Source organism: Rattus norvegicus, chromosome 1 (assembly GCF_021556685.1).
Source record: "Rattus norvegicus strain SHRSP/BbbUtx chromosome 1, alternate assembly SHRSP_T2T, whole genome shotgun sequence".
Taxonomy (NCBI): Eukaryota; Metazoa; Chordata; class Mammalia; order Rodentia; family Muridae; genus Rattus; species Rattus norvegicus.
In genome coordinates, this window is record NC_141534.1 from 169,677,409 (window position 1) to 169,695,799 (window position 18,391).

General features: G+C 43.1%; 1 protein-coding gene and 1 pseudogene across 18 annotated transcripts; one reads left to right on the forward strand and one right to left on the reverse strand.

Moving 5' to 3' along the window:
• Positions 1-1,790: 1,790 nt before the first annotated feature.
• Or52i2l-ps1 (olfactory receptor family 52 subfamily I member 2 like, pseudogene 1) lies at positions 1,791-2,747 on the forward strand (annotated as a pseudogene).
• A 983-nt stretch (positions 2,748-3,730) lies between these two features.
• Trim68 (tripartite motif containing 68) lies at positions 3,731-17,138 on the reverse strand. Of its 18 annotated transcripts, none has more exons than XR_015640614.1 (8): positions 16,951-17,109; positions 16,130-16,216; positions 10,307-10,766; positions 7,851-7,946; positions 6,277-6,537; positions 5,799-5,821; positions 5,178-5,427; positions 3,731-4,984 (listed from the first exon to the last, which is right to left on the reverse strand). XR_015640614.1 is itself a non-coding variant. In XM_087589675.1 (8 exons), the coding sequence occupies exons 3-8, from the start codon at positions 10,730-10,732 to the stop codon at positions 4,434-4,436; spliced, it is 1,275 nt and encodes a 424-aa protein (XP_087445801.1). In that variant the 5' UTR covers positions 10,733-10,766; positions 16,130-16,216; positions 16,951-17,109; the 3' UTR covers positions 3,731-4,433.
• Positions 17,139-18,391: the final 1,253 nt, after the last annotated feature.

Consider the following 18,391-nt stretch of genomic DNA (forward strand, 5'->3'; position numbering starts at 1 on the left):
ACACTCTTGAAGATTCTGCACTGGTGTGGTATCAGTCAGCTCTCCAGGACTCAAGATGAGGGCAAATGGACACCATGTGGTGAGGCAGGAGAACCAGGTAAATGCTTGTCTTATGTTTGGGTATCATAGAAAATGTCTTTTCTAGCACATGGCGAAGAGAATTAAAAGTGAGGTATATAGGTAGAGGCAGGACCCAAGGAGGCTGCAAACCCTATTAATGAGGGGGTCGTGGGACTTGATGGCTACTCAAACTAGTCTTGAGGCTTGGCAAAGAAGCTCTTTTCATGGAAGATTAAGAAACAGCCCTTAGGTTATATCTGAATATTGCTAAGTCAACACCTGTCTTGTCTGTGATATGGCAACCTCAGGCTAAGGCTTCAGGGGGCTGCAATGTTAAGGCTCTGGGGGCTTATGGAAAGAGATCAGAAGGACTTTGATCTCTGTTTCTATGTGATCGAGTTTGCAGTTACTTGAATCAAATAATCTGGAAGCAGTCAGAAAATGTGTTGAGGCAGGAATGAAGTCTATATAAAGTATGCTTTCCATACCCATTCCTATCCCCAGTCCAACTCCATTTTGGGATCGGTATTTCACATGACATCAGAGCCATATGCACACTCTCATTCTTTATAGATAGAGATAAAGATGTACATAAGTGTAAGAAAGATTTTTTCTGCAGAATTGATAATAATAGAAAAATATTCAACGAACAGACAGAAGTCTGAGTTTTGGAATCAGTCTGTAAAAAGGACATTTTAGAATTATTTAGGCATTCATGCCAACTCTAAGAGAGCTGATCACGGCAGAACAACTGAAAACCTGAACAGAATGGGTGTTATGCTGGTTGATTTAAGTTTCTTTTGTTTTTTTTTTAACACAGTATTTCTTTGTGTAGCCCTGGCTGTCCTGAAACTTACTTTGAAGACCAGGCTACCCTTAATCTCAAGAGACTCCTGCCTCTGCCTCCGGAGTGCTGGGAGTGAAGGGGAGTGCCAACACCGCCTGTCGGATTTAGTTATTTTTAATTTTAGTCTCTCTTGCACTTATGTATGCTTTGGAGTTAAAAGATTAAGCAGAGAAAACCAGGCTCATTTAAAATCTGCGCTACTTTTTTTGAAAAAGTACTTTACATAGTCTTCCATTTAAAATCTCAAAACACCAATGATCAAATTAAGGCATGGAAAGTTTCTATAATCTGATCAAGGCAAAAACAGATAGTAAGTGATACACAGTGTTTTAAGTTGTGAGAACGTGACTCTCATAGCAATATGATTAGCTCCTTTGCTTTATTGATTCATGGCGATGTCGGGCCAGGATAAGAGAAGCACACAGAGCTTTGTTTTATAAGAAAAACTCCACATTCTGCCCTGAAGATCAACCAACATCCCCTCCGACAGCGATACCACTTGAACAAGAGTCACCCACCAGAAAATACAAGACAGACCTGGGTAGGCATGAGGATTGCCAGGTCATATCTTTTCTAGGTTACCCTGAAATTTAATAAAAACCTCATAAAGGTTCCAAATTTCACCTCTTCATGCAATGTGAGAAGAGACTTCCTAAGGGAGAAAAACCAGCAGATGATTCTGAACAATGTATAGGCTCTGTTAACGCAGAGAACCTTGATGAGCATGGGAAATGGAGCAAAATGGTTTATTTTGTTTTCTGATTCTGAAAACACTACCTTGACACTCAGGATGTGTCCAATTCCCAAGCAGGAACACATCCGATGGCTCACTGCTCTCTTCTCTATGACTTTACAGTGTGATAGAAAAAGCACCTCACCTATCATGTCAGGTTCATCCTACAACCACACAGTGGAATCCCCTGGCACCTTCTCCCTCTTGGGCGTCCCAGGCTTACAGTCTTCCTATCTTTGGCTGGCCATCTCACTGAGTGCCATGTACAGCACAGCCCTCTTAGGAAATACCCTCATCATCGCTGTGATCTGCATGGATCCCACTCTACAAGAGCCCATGTACTTCTTCCTATGTGTTCTGGCTGCTGTGGATGTTGTTATGGCTTCTTCTGTGGTACCTAAGATGGTGAGCATCTTCAGTTCAGGAGACAGCTCCATCAGCTTTAACGCCTGTTTCACTCAGATGTACTTTGTCCACGCAGCCACTGCTGTGGAGACAGGACTGCTGCTGGCCATGGCTTTTGATCACTATGTGGCTGTCTGAAGGCCCCTACATTACAGGAGAATTCTCACAGCTCGATTGATGCTGGGATTGTGCACGACTATTGTCGTCAGAGCTGCCATTTCCATGACCCCTGAGCTGGATGTTGAGCCACTTGCCATTCTGTGGCTCCGAGGTAGTTTTCCATTCTTCCTGTGAACGCATGGCTGTGGCTGAGTTAGCATGTGCAGACCCCATGCGCAGCAGTTTGTATAGCATGGTTTGTTATTCTGTTATTGTGGGCTCTGACATGGCCTTCATTGCTGTCTCCTATATTTTGATTCTTAGGGCAGTATTAATCTGCCCTCAAAGAATGCTTGGCTGAAAGCATTGAGTATGTGTGGCTCTCATGTGGGAGTGATGTGTCTTTTCTATCTACCTGGGATCTCATCTGTATATATAGCCTGGTTAAGGCAGGATGCAGTTCCCCAGCACATCCAAGTATTGTTAGCTGACTTGTACCCGATCATCCCGACTTTAAACCCTATCATTTATGGCATTAGGACTAAGCAGATCCAAGCACGAATGTGGGTGTTGAGGACGTGCTTCTTTAGACAAGGTTCATGAACACAAAACTCTTCATACATTTAGTTTCCTAGACCAGCGCACTGATGTTTTAAAGGTGTATGGAGCAAGACTAACTTGTCTGTGGAGAGTCCAGGGTGAAGCTGTGAAGACTATGCTTGCTTGAATGACTCTGATATTTAATATGTTTAATAATCTCATTTAATCTGTATGTGCAGTAGAATAGAGACTTCGGAACATGGAGGCAACACATCATTGTTTCTTATAGGCAGAGCCAACAATCCTCCCACAACACAATTTTGTCACTTGTGGGCTATTTTTGTGCAATTTTCCCGGACATAACAACCACTCTAAAGAAACAGTTCAATATATAATCTTAATTTCTTTTCATTATTGTCTGATTCCTAAATTGGTGTTTTAGTATGATTCTTTTCGCACATTTCACTCCCCTTCCCTTAAAGGAGAATTTTATGCAGTTATAAGAACAATGTAAATTCTCTCAGTGGCATCAGAAGATCCCAGTTTAGCCCTGACTAGCTGCTGCTTGGGCTTCCCTTCCTTCCTGGTGACTCTGTTTCTTCTTCCTTGTTATCTTGTTTTCTATTTTGAGTTCACAGTCCTCATGCTAACTCAGAGACAAATACGTGCAATAAGATGCACAATCTACCTCTGTGGCCCAGTGTCAGTATGTCCCTGTGACGTGTGATGTGGGTACCTTTTGGTTTAAAGGGCTCTGGACTGTTTGGGGGGCACCCTAAGGAACAAAGGTGCTGCTATTAAGGTTTTGTCTGCTCTTTGGCAAAGCAGAAGGTTTCCCCAATCAGAATCCACTGTTTGTCCTTCCCTCTCTATAGAGAACAAAGGTATTGCATGGAGTTTGGGTCTTTACAATAAACCCACAGGGTAGAAGAATGTCCTTTTAAGCCAGATTGGAGGCACCTTTCCAAGGAGGACATCAGAATCTTCTCAGACACACGCTTCAGACCCAAATCTAAAGAATGACATGCAGACTCGTGATCTGTGAATTGAGTTTGTCAGCTTTGTTTCATTTTAATGTGAAAATCATTTTACAAGCTTTACAATCTCATCTTTCAAAGCTCTGTAGGAAAGAAGGCTGTTTCAATTTCTTTATACATGCAGTAAAAATAAAAACCAAGGCCCCTAAGGTTTCTGGTCCTGTCCCTTAGAGAAAAGACAGGCCCAGGACGTAGACCCATCCTCATGCTCAGGAAGGAGATACGGAGAGCATCCTGGATGAGCTCTGACTCTTGTGCTGGAGAAGCACAGACTGCGTTTCTCTAGAATGGAGGTTAGGGTTGGTTTGGTAGCAGCAAGTCTCATGTGAAGGACCTCTACCTGGTTTCACCATGACTATCAGCTCTGGGCATGTACCTTATTACTTAGTCTCCTGGAAAACGTTATGTAAAAGCTTTCCTGGTGTCTGCATTTATTTAATCACCGGTACCCACTTAATTATGAAGCCAGGATCTCCGGAATGGACAAAGTCCATCATCCCTGTCATGTTTGCATCATGGATCACAGTGCTTATCTGACTGGGACGATTTTGCTCTGAGGGGCACTGGCAGTTTGTTCTAATAGTGATACCGTAAGGTCAGATCTAGAGGAGCCCTTGGGCTTTAAGGTGGGTTCAGGAATATGTTTATCATTGGAAGCATCCTTGAACAGTCATCCCCTGCCAAATTCCAACATTAGGTTAGGATGGCTCTCCTAGCCTTCCCCATCCAGGGTACAAATGGTGATTGGAGTGGTGTTGTTAGTGCCAATGCTGTAACAAGGACTGAAATAGGGCAGGAGACGGCCCGGGAAGGGATAGCGAGGAAAAGTGAAAATATGAGAGCCAGCATCAGTCACATTGTAGAAGGAGATGTCATGGGCCTCATAGTCTAGGAAGATTCCTACCCGGTGCGGAGGAACTGACAAGGGCAGGAGTGGATATTCATCTGTGCCTGCTCGGTACTCTGTTCCTTTCCTCAGCCTTATCACCCAGAAGCCATAGCGAGGGGATAAGTAGACCATCTCTTTCCGGTCTACACTTTCTACACACACTCCCAGGCCCCACTCAGATCTGTCTCCAACCTCCACTTCCCAGTAGTGCCGGCCGGAGGAGATGCACTGGCTGCCCAAGACAATGTTGTAGCGGTAAAATCTCTCAGGATTGTCAGGCAGGTTCTGCTGGGTGACTCCATAGTGCACACTTTTCCTGTCCTTGGAAATGACAAGGCGGGAGTAAGCTGTGTCTGGATCTAGGCGCACATCCACTAGGGAAAAAGATCTTAGTGGTAATAACATTGATGCCACGCAAGGGGGAGTGCAGGAAGTCTCTGATGAAGATACAGTTCTTGGCAATGGGTGGGGTGGGGCTAGATGAAGCATCCAGACTGCACTGAGCCCTTTTATCTCTGTGGGTGGAGTTCCTCCCACTGCCCATCAGAGCCCCCAAGTATCTACTACCTGCAAATGTCTTCAGAATCTCTCTTAGTCCTAGCACACGGCAATCTGTCTTCAGCTCCAAGGAGATTGGTTCTAGCTGCTGCAGGCTCCAAGACTTGCTCCTGTAGAACAGAGTGTGTTTTGGATCCAGGAGTCTTAGCTCTGCTCCCGGGAGCCTCCTTCCTTCAGTCTGGTGAAGAGGGGCTTGGCCAGAGCCAGTAACTTAGATTCCCCTGTCCAGCAAAGCAGAGGTGGGACAGCTGGCTTCAAGCTGTGACAGAGAGGTAAGAATATTCAGAGCTTCCTCTTGAGAATGATAAATATTGGGACAGAGAAAGAGAGAGGTGAGACAAAAGAGAAGGGCTGATCCCTTGAGCTGGAAGCCTCATGGGCCTTATTTTTGGACCATTTACATGAAATAACATGTAAATGCTTTACTTTAAATTCTAATTGGTAATAGCTAAAATGAATTCAATTAAGTGCAGAGAGAGGCGTCAGCGAATCTTCTTTAGCTAATGTAATGTAAGATGAGGAGTGAGCGTCCGCCTTCTGTAGGTCTACAATCCTTCTCCATCTCTGGCTCTGGGAGGGACTCTCTATCTCTTGCAGGGCTTCACAGAGTCTCTTAGGATGGGAACATACCTGTTTAAGGCTTCCTGAATACCCTAGGAGAAAAAAAATGCAGCTCATGAGTGTGCAGTGCCTCAGAGACACTAGACAGACAAAAACTCTGGGAGGGGCTTTCTCAAAGGCACACACAGACTTTAGAGCGGGGAGAAGCTTACGGGAGGACAGCAGAGCAGTCCTGGCTACATTGAACACCTTCAGGTTCCATTTCAAGACGGCCAGGATGGAAGGGACTAGAATGCTGTCAAGCTATCAGAGTAAGTACCTGGTGTCCTCCTACCTCTGGCTGGGTAGATGATCTGGCCTATGAGAACATTAAGGGTCAGTTCTTCTACCCAATCAGGATGAGAACAGCAGGTGTCAGCTGGAGGCAGCCGGGGTCCTGAGCTGGTGGACAGTGTCATGGGGCCCGTGAAGAACTAGCTAATGCTTCCCCCTGGAGTACCTTTCTATCGTCAGTCCTTGCTCAGGTTTCCCATGAAGGGTTGCTCACCTGCATCATCCAGCGCACAGGTCTCTGGGACCTCTCTTCCAGCTCCACAATCATCTGCCACAGGACCTGGCTCTGCTGGATCATCTTCTCGTGCCTCAACCTCAGTTTGTTTCCCATCTCTCCCTTCTCCTGCTCCAGGCCAGCCTGAACGGCGGCTGCCTCTTCTTCTGCCTGCTGACATGGCAGCTCCTTTTCCTTTAACAACTGCTGATATTTTTCAAACTCCCATAGGATGCTCTGCTTTCGTGTTTCCATCTGTGTCTGGAGTCAAGATTGGAATCAGCATGGTCTTTTTAGTGTAAGGGTCATGTGTGATGGAGGATACTGACGTGTGTGTGCGTGCGCGCGCACACACACACACACACACACACACACACACACACACACACACACACACACTATGGAAAAGCTTTGGTATAACCATGTACTGGGGGCTATGGAGGCAAAGGCAAAGGCTCTGATGTGTCTTATGTTCCTGACTCCCCACAACCCCAGGGCATTATTTTTGGTCCTTTCACAGGTAGTGCATTTTCTTACAAATAATGAGTGGGACAGAGTATTTCAGACTTGGAAGTTTTCTGGGTTTTGGATTAAATGAATATAAAGAGATGTTTTGGCAATGAGATCCAACTCTGAACATGAAATTCATTTAAGCTTCACATGTATCTTGTGCTTGTAACATATAAAGTAAGTTTATAAAATAACTTAGTATGCTTGCACTCTGAGTATTGCCTATATTAAGTGAAACTCCCTTCTACTTTTGGTAGCATGTTGGTTATAAGACACTTGGATTCAGGAGCATTTTGCAGTTCATATTTCTGGATGAGTGACCTTTAATCTGTGCTACTTTGATCAGCTGCAATAGGATCTAGGGTATTCTCTTTCTTTTTTCTTGAGACAGGGCTCCATTAGACAGACACTATGTAGACCAGGCTGGACTTGAAATTGTAGCAGTTCTCTGCCTTTGCCTCCCAAGGCTGATTTCTAGGCATGCACCACCATCCTGGTACTTGACATTATCTTGGTATGATGAGGACTAGTTCCCATCTTCAGAAAAATGGGATGGTTATACTGATGGTTGTTAACTACACTTCTGGATAGCTTTCTTGTTCTTTTTTCATCTCTCTCTCTCTCTCTCTCTCTCTCTCTCTCTCTCTCTCTCTCTCTCTCTCCCTCTGTTTATGCTTATTGTATTGTTTTAGATCACACTGACCAAAAGTTCCAAGAGTTTTATGCCTTTTTGTTTCAAATATATTTCTGAGGGGTTTCTTAATACTTAGGTAACCAAGTCTTAGCAGCTATGCCGTTGCTGAGGAAAGTGAAACAGAAACTGTTGACAACTACTCTACAAGCAATACTCCTATGTGTGTGGGACACCACTCCTTCCTCACACATGAAGATATTAGATCGGAGGCTACTGCCACCTCAAACCCTAGAAGCTGGACCTGGGATATGAGGCCTTAGGTAAAGGGGAAGCTGAAGGCTCTCACTCTGCCTCACAGATATGAGGAAGCCTCCACTGTCAGCTCTAGGAGAGGGAGATGATGTGAACCCCCATCTCACGTGCAACCTGCCTTCCAGATGGCAGCTTGTTCCTTCTCACTGACTTCCAGTTTCCAGACTTTCTCCTGTTCTTTCCTCAGATGTTCCAGAGCTTGCTGGAGTTTCCACTGCGAGAGAGAGAAAGATCATGAGCCTTCCCCATTAGGAGGCCACTGTAGACATTCTAGGCTGACAGAGGCTTCCTAATGTTCTTCAGGCAGTGGGCTAGAATAAATGACAAGAGAGAAAGGACTGCCGCGGAAGGCATAGACTCTGCCCATGTGACACGAGGGAGGCTTTTTGGGTTGAGAGTCACCTTAATTCCTCTAGTACCCAAGTGTCTGTAAAGATCTATAGTCAGACTGTCTAGGAATAGAAGACTTTGAACTTTCTTAGCAAAGACTATTTCTCTTCTCATTAATTCTGTCCCCTATTATTTCCTGGAACTGTGCTGTTGAAGTGTGGTTCAAAGCTAGAAACATCAGCATGGCAGAAGCCTGAGCCTTACTCTAGACATATCAAAGGAGAACTGGAATTTAGCAAGCTCCCTGGGTATTTCAGATACACAAGAAAGGTAGGAGGCTTTCCTGGGAAAGCAATGCAAACATTCGTACTGGAAAGCCAAAAGCATTCCGTCATTACCTCTCACTCTGGGAACAGTTACCTGTTTTGTTAAAGAATTATAAAGTACCCGACATGGTTCAAGTATTACGTATGCACTAACACTGCTAGGGTTTGAAGGGAACTGTCTTCCACGGTTCTTGCATTTGAAGACCTGGACCTGATCCTTAGCTGGTGATGGTCTTTGGGAAGGTTGTAGAAAACTTTAGGAGAAAGTGGATCTCTGGGAGGCAGTCCTTCAAGTTTTTTTTTTTTTTTTTGGTTCTTTTTTTCGGAGCTGGGGACCGAACCCAGGGCCTTGCACTTCCTAGGTAAGCGCTCTACCACTGAGCTAAATCCCCAGCCCCAAGTTCTTCAAGTTTTATGGCCTGGTCACCATTCCTGCCCATGCTCCCCAACTGCATATATTGCATGCACAGTTACTGTTGCTCCTGCCGCTGTGAGCTTCCCACGTCAATAACTTGTATTCTTTTGAATAAATCTCTCCTCCCTTACAGGTACTTGATAACAGCAACAAAGATAATAACTGATATAAATACAGTCCCTGGATGTTGGTGTTGTTACCACTGTATAGACAAGAAAACCGAGACTCAGGAAGTGACCTATCCAGTCACCCAGCTAGTAAATGACAGGGCTGAGAATTAGACATGCTCTTAGATTGTATGTCAAAATGCTAAATTATCTTTTTTTTTTCTAAAACTCTCAAAACAAAGCAAAGTGTACATACTTACACTGTTTTAGATACCTGTCCTATAGAGAAGAGTGCTGATTCCCAGAGGTTGTCACACATTCTTATATTTTAATCTGGGAAAAGAGCAAGGCAGCATCTGGCAGCTGATCACAGTGGTTAAGACAAATAAGCAGCGCACGACTTATTCCAAAGTGTGGGAGAGAGAGCCCCAGACAAAGAACAAGCTCTCTGTCTCATCCTTTCTTCTTTGTGGTGGTTTGAATGAAAATGGCCCCAACAGGCTCATAGGGAGTGGCATTATTAGGAGGTGTGCCTTGTAGAAGGTGTGGCCTTGTAGGAGGAAGTGTGTTACTGGGGGCAAACTTTGAGGTTTTTGAATCTCAAGCCGCCCTGGTGTCATTCTCTCTTCCTGCTGCCCCCCCCCAATCCAGATGTAGAACTCTCACCTCCTTTTCTAGTACCATATCTGCCTATATGCTGCCATGCTTCCTGCCATGATGACAATGGACTATACACCTCTGAACTGTAAGCCGGCCCTAATTAAATGTTTTCCTTTATAAGGTCATGGTATCTTTTCACAGCAACAGAAACCCTCCTAAATTAAGACCGGAAATCAGAAAAGACCTGTTAATATGGATACTGTGAATATATTAACATATGCATAGTACACAAGTATGCCTGGAAATTGGCCAATCAATCTTAAGTGACTCATCTATGGTCCCTTCTTGCTCCAAAATAATGTTATCATGATCCAAAATTACTAGGCCTGAGCTGGGTTTATGAAATGAAAAGGTTAAAATAATTAAGCTAATGCCAAGTAACTATACATGCAAGTTCCTGACTAATAAATAACAGTCATCGTATGTAATCTCATTCAAGTCACCTACAACTCCAACTGAAACCAAGGATGTCAAGTTGCTTCAAGTTCTCAACACCAAACTCATCCTTTGCTTAGGTATCTCCATGTTAATACTTGAGATGGGATGCAGAGGAAATGAGAGAGAAGAAAATCAAAGATAGTCATGAATGAAGGAAAAGATTTGGCTCAGAATATTAGATGTACGGATCTGCAGCTACCAGGAGCCGGGGATCAGCTTTTAAAGATAGGCACCTAATATGGAGAAGGCCAGATGAGAGGCAGAGGAAAGGCTGGCCTGGCCAGGTTCTACTGTCTACCTTATACTCCCAGGCAACATCCTTTATGGGGACAACACTGTGGGCTCCATGCTCTGGGGACTTGTTACAGGCCTTGCAGGTTACCACATCATCCTCTTTGCAGAACATTGTGAGCTGTTCCTTGTGGAGATCACACATATCAGTCTTTAGTCCCATTTCCATACAGAAGCCTAGCAGTCGGACCTTATCTACAACACTGGCCAGCTGCCAATTGGGACGGAGTTTCCTTGGCTGCACGGGAGCTCGACAAAGGGGACAAGTGTAGCTCAAGTTCTGGGAGTCTCCTGGGAGCCTCCAGAGTCCAGAGAGACAGCTGTGGCAGAAAGTGTGGCCACAGGTGATGCTCACAGGCTCCCTGAGGAGGGTCATACAGATAGGACAGTTCACTTCTTCCACAATGGCATCCACTAACACTGCAGGATCCATGGTTCCAAGTGACCGTCATCTCAGAACATGAAGGCTGCAAAGAATAAGAAGGAAAAATAAGAGGAAAAGGTAACAACTCTAAGTTCTCTTCTAAAACTATAATTAGTGATTAAAAAATATACTTATTTAGAACCTTTTTCAGGTGTATATAATAAGTATTGGCCTCAACTAAAGCTATTACTGGGCAACACAGTACACACTACAGCCAGAGAATGTGCAAATAGAGGTGATTAAGAAAGTGGGCTTGGCACAGCTGCCACTGGGACCCATCACTACCCCAAACTCCTGCTCCCCAAATTCCACTCACTTTCCGGCCAGCGCCTTCTGCTGGGGCAGACTGCCAACTAGTCTGCCCCCCTGAAGACAACACAGCTTGAAGGCATTCAGGAGTTCCTCTGTACACAAGGCAACTGGGCAACTACAGTTTCAAGACCTCTCAGGGGCTTGGAGGCATGTAGGACAACTGACCCAACAGACTGAAAGCCTCCCTGGAGTTCTGCTGCACACAGGGAAACAGAAACCACAGTCCATAGGCCTCTCTGGAGAAGAGATTTACACAGGACAACAACTTGACTGCTCCTCTGAAGACCCAACAGTCTGAAGGCCTCCCAGGGGATCTGCTGCAGCCAGGGCAACAGATCAGCAGCTTCTCTGCCCCTCTGAAGACCCTCCAGTTGGAAGGCTCCATAGGAGGTCTGCTACGGCCAGGGTTACAGGCCTACCAGGAGACCTGAAACAACCCAGGGACAAAAGAGGCAGACTCCAGACAAGAGTTGTCCAGACCAGCAAACACTAGGGAAAACGAGATGGTGAGAGGCAAGCACAAGATCATAAGCAACAGTAGCCAATATATGTGGGCATCATGAGAACCTAGTTATCCCACCACAGCAAGCCCTGAATTCACCAACACACCTGAAAATCAGGAAGCTGACCTAAAATCCTATCTCATGAAGATAATAGAATCCTTTAAGGAAGATATAAATAACTCACTGAAGGAAATACAGGAAAACACAGATAAACAGGTAGAAGCCCTTAAAAGAGGAAACAAATAAATCCCTTAAGGAAATACAGGAAAACACAATTAAACAGGTAAAGTGGTCCAAGACCTAAAAGTGGAAGTAGAAACAATAAAGAAAACATAAATGGAGGCAAACCAGGAAATGGAAAACCTAGTGAAGAGGTCAGGAATTACAGATCTAAGCATCACCAACAGAATATAAGAGATTGAAGAAAGAATCTCAGGTGTAGAAGATACCATAGGAGAGACTGACACAACTGTCAAAGAAAATTCAGAACATAAAAAATCCTAACTCAAAACATCCAGGAAATCCAGGACATAATGAAAAGACCAAATCTAACAATAATTGGAATAGAAGAGAACAGAGGACCTGAAAACTTCTTCAACAAAATCATAGAAGAAAACTCCCCCAACCTAAAGAAAGAGATGACCATAAATGTACAAGAAGCCTATAGAACACCAAATAAATGGGATCAGAAAAGAAAATCCTGTCACATAATAATCAAAACACAAAATGCACAGAGCAAAGAAAGATTATTAAAAGCTGCAAGGGAAAAGGGCCAAGTAACGCATAAAGGCAGACCTATCGGATACACCAGACTTCTCAAGAGAGACACTAAAAGCCAGAAGAGCCTGGTCAGAGGTCATGTAGACTCTAAGAGAACACAAATGTCAGCCCAGACTAATATACTCATCAAAACTCTCAATCAACATAGATGGAGAAACCAAAATGTTCCAGGACAAAACCAAATTCAAACAGTATCTATCTACCAATCCAGCTCTATAAAGGATTCTAGAAGGAAAACTCCAACACAGGGAGGGCACCTATACTAAAGAAAAAACAAGATATGAATCATCTCACAACAAAGTCAAAAGGAGAGAACCACATGCACATAATGCCACCTACAAAAACAAACATAACAGGAACGAACAATCCTCTGTCTTTAATATCTATTAATATTAATGGAATCAACTCATCTATAAAAAGACATAAGCTAACAGACTGGATATGCAAACAGGATACAGCATTTTGCTGCACACAAGAAACACACCTCAATAACAAAGACAGATACAACCTCAGAGTAAAAGGCTGAAAAAAAGGTCTTCCAAGCAAATGGTCCCAAGAAATAAGTTGGAGTTGCTATTCTAATATCCAATAAAGTAGACTTTCAACCAAAAATTATCAAGCGAGATGAGAAAGGTCACTACATAATTATCAAAGGAAAAATCCACCAAGAGAAAGTCTCAATTCAGAATTTCAATGCCCCAAATACAAGGATACCCACATTCATGAAAGAAACCTTACTAAAGCTCAAAACACACATTGAACCCCACACAATAATAATGGGAGACTTTAACACCCCACTCTCACCAATGGACAGGTCACTGAAACAGAAACTAAACAGAGACACAGCGAAACTAATAGAGGTTATGAACCAAATGGATTTAACAGATACCTATAGAACATTTCACCCTAAAACAAAAGATACACTTTCTTCTCAGCACCTCGTGGTACCTTCTCCAAAACTGACCATAAAATTGGGCACAAAACAGGCCTCAACCAATATAAGATTGAAATTATCCCATGAAACCTATCAGACCACCATGGCCTAAGGCTGGTCTTCAATAAGAGCAAAGTCAACAGAAAGTCCACATACACCTGGAAACTGAACAACTCTATACTCAATGATAAATTGGTCAGGGAAAAAATAATAAAAGAAATTAAAGAGTTCCTGGAATTCAGTGACAATGAGGACACAGCAGACCCAGACTTATGGGACACAATGAAAGAGATCTTACATTAGCAACTTAACAGCACATCTGAGAACTCTAGAACAAAAATAAGCAAACATAGCAAAGAGGAGTAGAAGGCAGGAAATACCCAAACTCAGGGCTGAAATCAATCAAATAGAAAAAAGGAAAACAAAACCAAAAGCTGGTTCTTTGAGAAAATCAACAAGCTAGATAAACCCTTAGCCAGACTAATCAGAGGGCTCAGAAAGGGTATCCAAATAAACAAAATCAGATATGAAAAGGGAGACATAACAACAGAAATGGAGGAAATAAAAAAAATTAGATCTTGCTACAAAAACCTGTACTCAACAAAACTGAAAAATCTTGATGAAATGGATGAATTTCTAGATAGACGCCATATACCAAAGTTAAATCAAGAGCAGGTAAACTATCTAAACAGGCCCATATCCCATAAGGAAATAGAAGTCTTTAAAAACCTTCCAACCAAAGAAAAAGCCCAGGGCCAGATGGCTTTAGTGCAGAATTCTACCAGACCTACAAAGAAGACCTGATACCAATATTTCTCAAACTATTCCATAAAATAGAAAGGTGACACTACCTAATTCATTCTATGAAGCCACAATTACTGTAAAACCTAAACCACATAAGGACACAACAAAAAAGAGAACTTAAGACCAATTTCACTTATGAATATTGATGCACTAATACTCAATAAAATTCTTGCAACTGAATCTAAGAACACATCAAAACCATCATTCACCACGAACAAGTAGGCTTCATCCCAGGGATGCAAGGTTGGTACAATATATGAAGATCCATTAATGTAGTCCACTATATCAATGAACTCCAAGAAAAAAAAATCATATGATCATCTCATTAGATGCTGAAAAGAATTTGACAAAATACAACACACCTTTCAGGTTAAAAGTATCGGAGAGATCAGGAATTCAAGTTTTATACCTAAACATTATAAAAGCAATTTACTACAAACCAACAGTCAATATCAAATTAAATGGAAAGACACTTTAAGCAATGCTACTAAAATCAAGTGACCAGACAAGGATTCCCACCCTCCTCATATCCATTCAATACAGTGTTTGAAGTTCTAGTTAGAACAATAAGACAACAAAAAGAGATCAAGGGAATACAACTTGGCAAAGAAGAATTAAAGGTATCACTATTTGCAGATGATATGATAGTACACATAAGTCACCCCAAAATTCTACCAGAGAGCTTCCACACCTGATAAACAACTTCAGCAAAGTGGCTGGACATAAACTTAACTCAAATAAATTGGTAGTCTTCCTTTATGCAAACGATAAACAGGCTGAGAAGAAATTAGGGAAACAACTCCCTTCACAATAGCCACAAACAACATAAAATACCTTGGTGAGGCTCTAACCAAACAAGTGAAAGATCTGTATGACAATAACTTCAAGTCTCTCAAGAAAGAAATTGAAGATCTCAGAAAATGGAGAGATCTCCCATGCTCATGAACTGGCAGAATCAACAACAGTAAAAATGGCCACCCTATCAAAGGCAATCTATAGATTCAACGCAATCCGCATCAAAATACCAACACGATTCTCCAAAGGCACGGAAAGATCAAATGAAAATGCAACAGCTGTTCTTACACTACGTCCTGAAAAGCATCTCCTGCACCTTCCACCACATACCAAGATGTGCCCCTCACCATGCACGGATGCATGTTAGAAGCAGAGGGAAGTCACGCCCCTTGGAAGAATAAAACCAGGATCACCTAGTAATATATTGATGTACACTGACGACTTTTGTCTCAGGCCACGTGTGGTATAGAGCTTGAATAATCAGTGGTTTATGGTTCTTGTTACACTTGGCAATATTTATTAACTCATAAGTATATGTTACTAGATAGGGTGTGTAAAGGGAAGATTTACACTGGCTTTAAATACTCCTTTATCTCCAGGACCTAAACAGTGCTTACCAGGCAACTGCCTGCAGACTATGTGCCTGCCATATACATCAGGGTTAGGGGATAGTTTCTAAATCCCAAATGCTTTTATTGCAATAAATATACAGTGATAGGTTTAAAATATAAGGTAAAATAATAGAAAGCACTCTTGAGTACCAGGCAGGGCTCTGTGCACTTTACATAGATAATTGGTATTTCATAACCCGAGATAGAAACCATTATTGTCCTCATTTTACAGGTGCTTGGCCCAGGTTTCCACTGTTTACTTTGGGAAGCAGAGATCTATGAGATCTAGAATCCTAAGATCCAGTTGTGTAATAATACTGACCTCAAAGGGATCCTGGAGTAAGTACTCTCCTTTCGCTCCATCACCCCCTCCACTTTTCTGAAATGCTGGGGATTTAACAAGAATCTCAAGCATGTGCCAGGCAGATGCTTTACTGCTGAACCAAATCCCCCGTCTTCTTACTCTTCCCGCTGCACCCGCGACAGCCAAATACCACTCAGTGCTCTCTGCAATGCCTGGACCCGGTGCCTATTCATTTTACCTTATTTGGGATCATGCTCCTCTCACGGGATCTGATTCCATGATCTCACTGCTGACATCATTTACCACGAGTCCATTGTTTTCTTAATTTAGAAATCTACTACTCATATTTTCTGTATTTCTCACCATGTCCTCACGCCATGACGCATTTAATACAGAGAGATTTTCAGTTTTGCTCAGTGTATTCTTGATGTCTCGATACTTGTTAAATGCCTGAGATTTAAATGTAAATGTTTAGGTTCAGCTGATGGTAGAGGTTTTAGAATCTTCATCAAAGGCAGTGTGTGTGTGTGTGTGTGTGTGTGTGTGTGTGTGTGTGTCTGTGTGTGTGTGGTGTGTCCACCTGCTCATGCTTTGGTGTCAAAAGCACTACTTAAAGCTACAGAAAACCAGAAAACCAAAACAACAACAAACAAACAACCCAGCAGATGAAAATCTGGAAGACATCGAGGCAAAGAAAGATAGAAATAATAAGTCACGATAAATCACAAAATGTGGTGGAAGCACGTTAGTTAAATATAGTGCCTCAAAAAATGTAAACGTGGGAAAGATGTCAAAGGTCTGGGCATAAATATAGTTCTCAAATAGAGATCTTTTATTAAACATAAATTAGTTGGTCAAGAGTTTGAATCATTAACTGCTCAGACCAATCCGAGCCTGCAGCTGACGGCAGCCATCAATACAGGCCGAATACAAAACTGTAAAAATGTTAACTTTCTTTATGCGGTTTTGTTCCCCAGAGTGAACTTTGTAGACAACATCAAAAGGTTGCACCCAGCAAGCAACCTGTGTCTCCACAGTGCCCAGGGCAGCGAAGGGAGGAGGCGGAGCCTGGAAGCTGCTGAGAGCCAGGCTAGGGTCTGGGAGTGGCGGACCGTGCCTTCCTGACCTTCGGGCGCTAGGTAACCCTGCTGGTTGGGGACCGGAAAGGGCAAAGAGGGCAGGACCTGTGTCTTCCTCCAAAGAGGCCTGCTGTCGCCTCCTTCTCGGCTCAGAGTACCCCGCAGGGGAGGTGCGGGGCTCCAGAGCTCCAGTCCGCAGTGTGCTGGAGCAAGCGCCCGCGCGCCAGAAACCGCGACCGCAGCGGGAGGCGCGGGAGCCCAGGCAAGAGCTGGGCCCTCGCGACTTCCGTAGCGCTCCAGGATCCGCCCACGGCGCAGGAACCGACGAATCACATGCCAGGATCTGTTCCGTCCAACGTCTGCACTCAGAGTGGCGTGATTGGTTGTTCGCTTGCCACTTTGCATGGTTGAATGAGCTCAGCTTGGTTTCCTAAAGTAGCACCTGCACACATTGGGGTCCGCGGTTCCCTGGAACACAAATGGCGATTATGGCTCCAGGTTTCAGGCATTTAAACAAAAGTTTTAATAAATTCTTCTGTCTTTACACTTCCATACTTCCTCAGGTAGCTCCTCAGACAACAAACTAGTTCCAGAGTTAGAAACAGATATTAAATTACGAAGCAGAAGAGTCCTGATCATAAGCTGCCACTAAAAAATTTTTAAAGCAGTGCGTACCCTTTCCTCTCATCCAACCACAGAGACACACAAGACACAAACAACAGGCTGTTGAACCAGTGACCTGGATTTTTCTTTGTACAGGCTTGTTCTTTTTCTGACACTTGGACTTTGAGTAAGCAAGAGAAGACACTCAATGACATACCGGAAGTAACCAAAAATCCTGGAAGAATCCAAGTTCTGGTGATATGTTTATTATTGGGACTGATGTTCTTTGAATCCCATGATAATGTCAGAGCTTCGTACATGGTTAACATTCTTCAGTATGGGGCCCAGAAAATTACTGAAAATAAACAGGACCAGCACAGTAAGAGGAGGAAGAGGGGCGGAGATTTGAGCTTAGCCGGTTTCTTAGTAGAGACAAATGACTGTCCTTATGCCACAGTGAACAGATGAATTCAAATAAGACGTTTTAAAAACATTAATTGATCATGAGTACAAAGAGACCTGGATTGCAAGTATGGGTCATACATTCTCTGTCTTAAAGTCACCCAAGTTCAAGGGAATTTAAACCAGTTAAAAGGGACATCTTTTTCATGCATAATTGAATGTGTTTGTTACTGTGACTGACTCTCAAAGGCCCTGAAATGTATACCATAGAGTTGTTGGGGGAAGAAGCTTGTGATTATGAGGAACACTTTGGGCTTAAAGGTTTTGAAGACAAGATCAAGTAACCTCATTGGCTGATGAACTTATACAGAATAAAAATGAGCAAAGGGTCTCCTACATTAATTACATTTATAGAGTTTCTTTCTAGTATGGGCCTGTTCAGGGATCTGAAAAGAACCATAATGTACAAAAGCTTTTCTAGAAAACTTGCACTTACTTTTATAATATTTTAGGTATTTCTAGTACTAGGTATTCTCTAGAA

Bases quoted from the DNA above. Each gene is read 5' to 3' on its own strand.
- Trim68 (XM_087589656.1), bottom strand. From the start codon at position 10,732: ATGGATCCTGCAGTGTTAGTGGATGCCATTGTGGAAGAAGTGAACTGT. The intron at 7,947-10,306 runs GTAGACAGTAGA...TCTCTCTCGCAG, and splicing joins ATGTTGCCTGGGAGTATAAG to TGGAAACTCCAGCAAGCTCT. The intron at 5,822-6,276 runs GTGAGCAACCCT...TTTTTCTCCTAG, and splicing joins CTGTGCGCTGGATGATGCAG to GGTATTCAGGAAGCCTTAAA.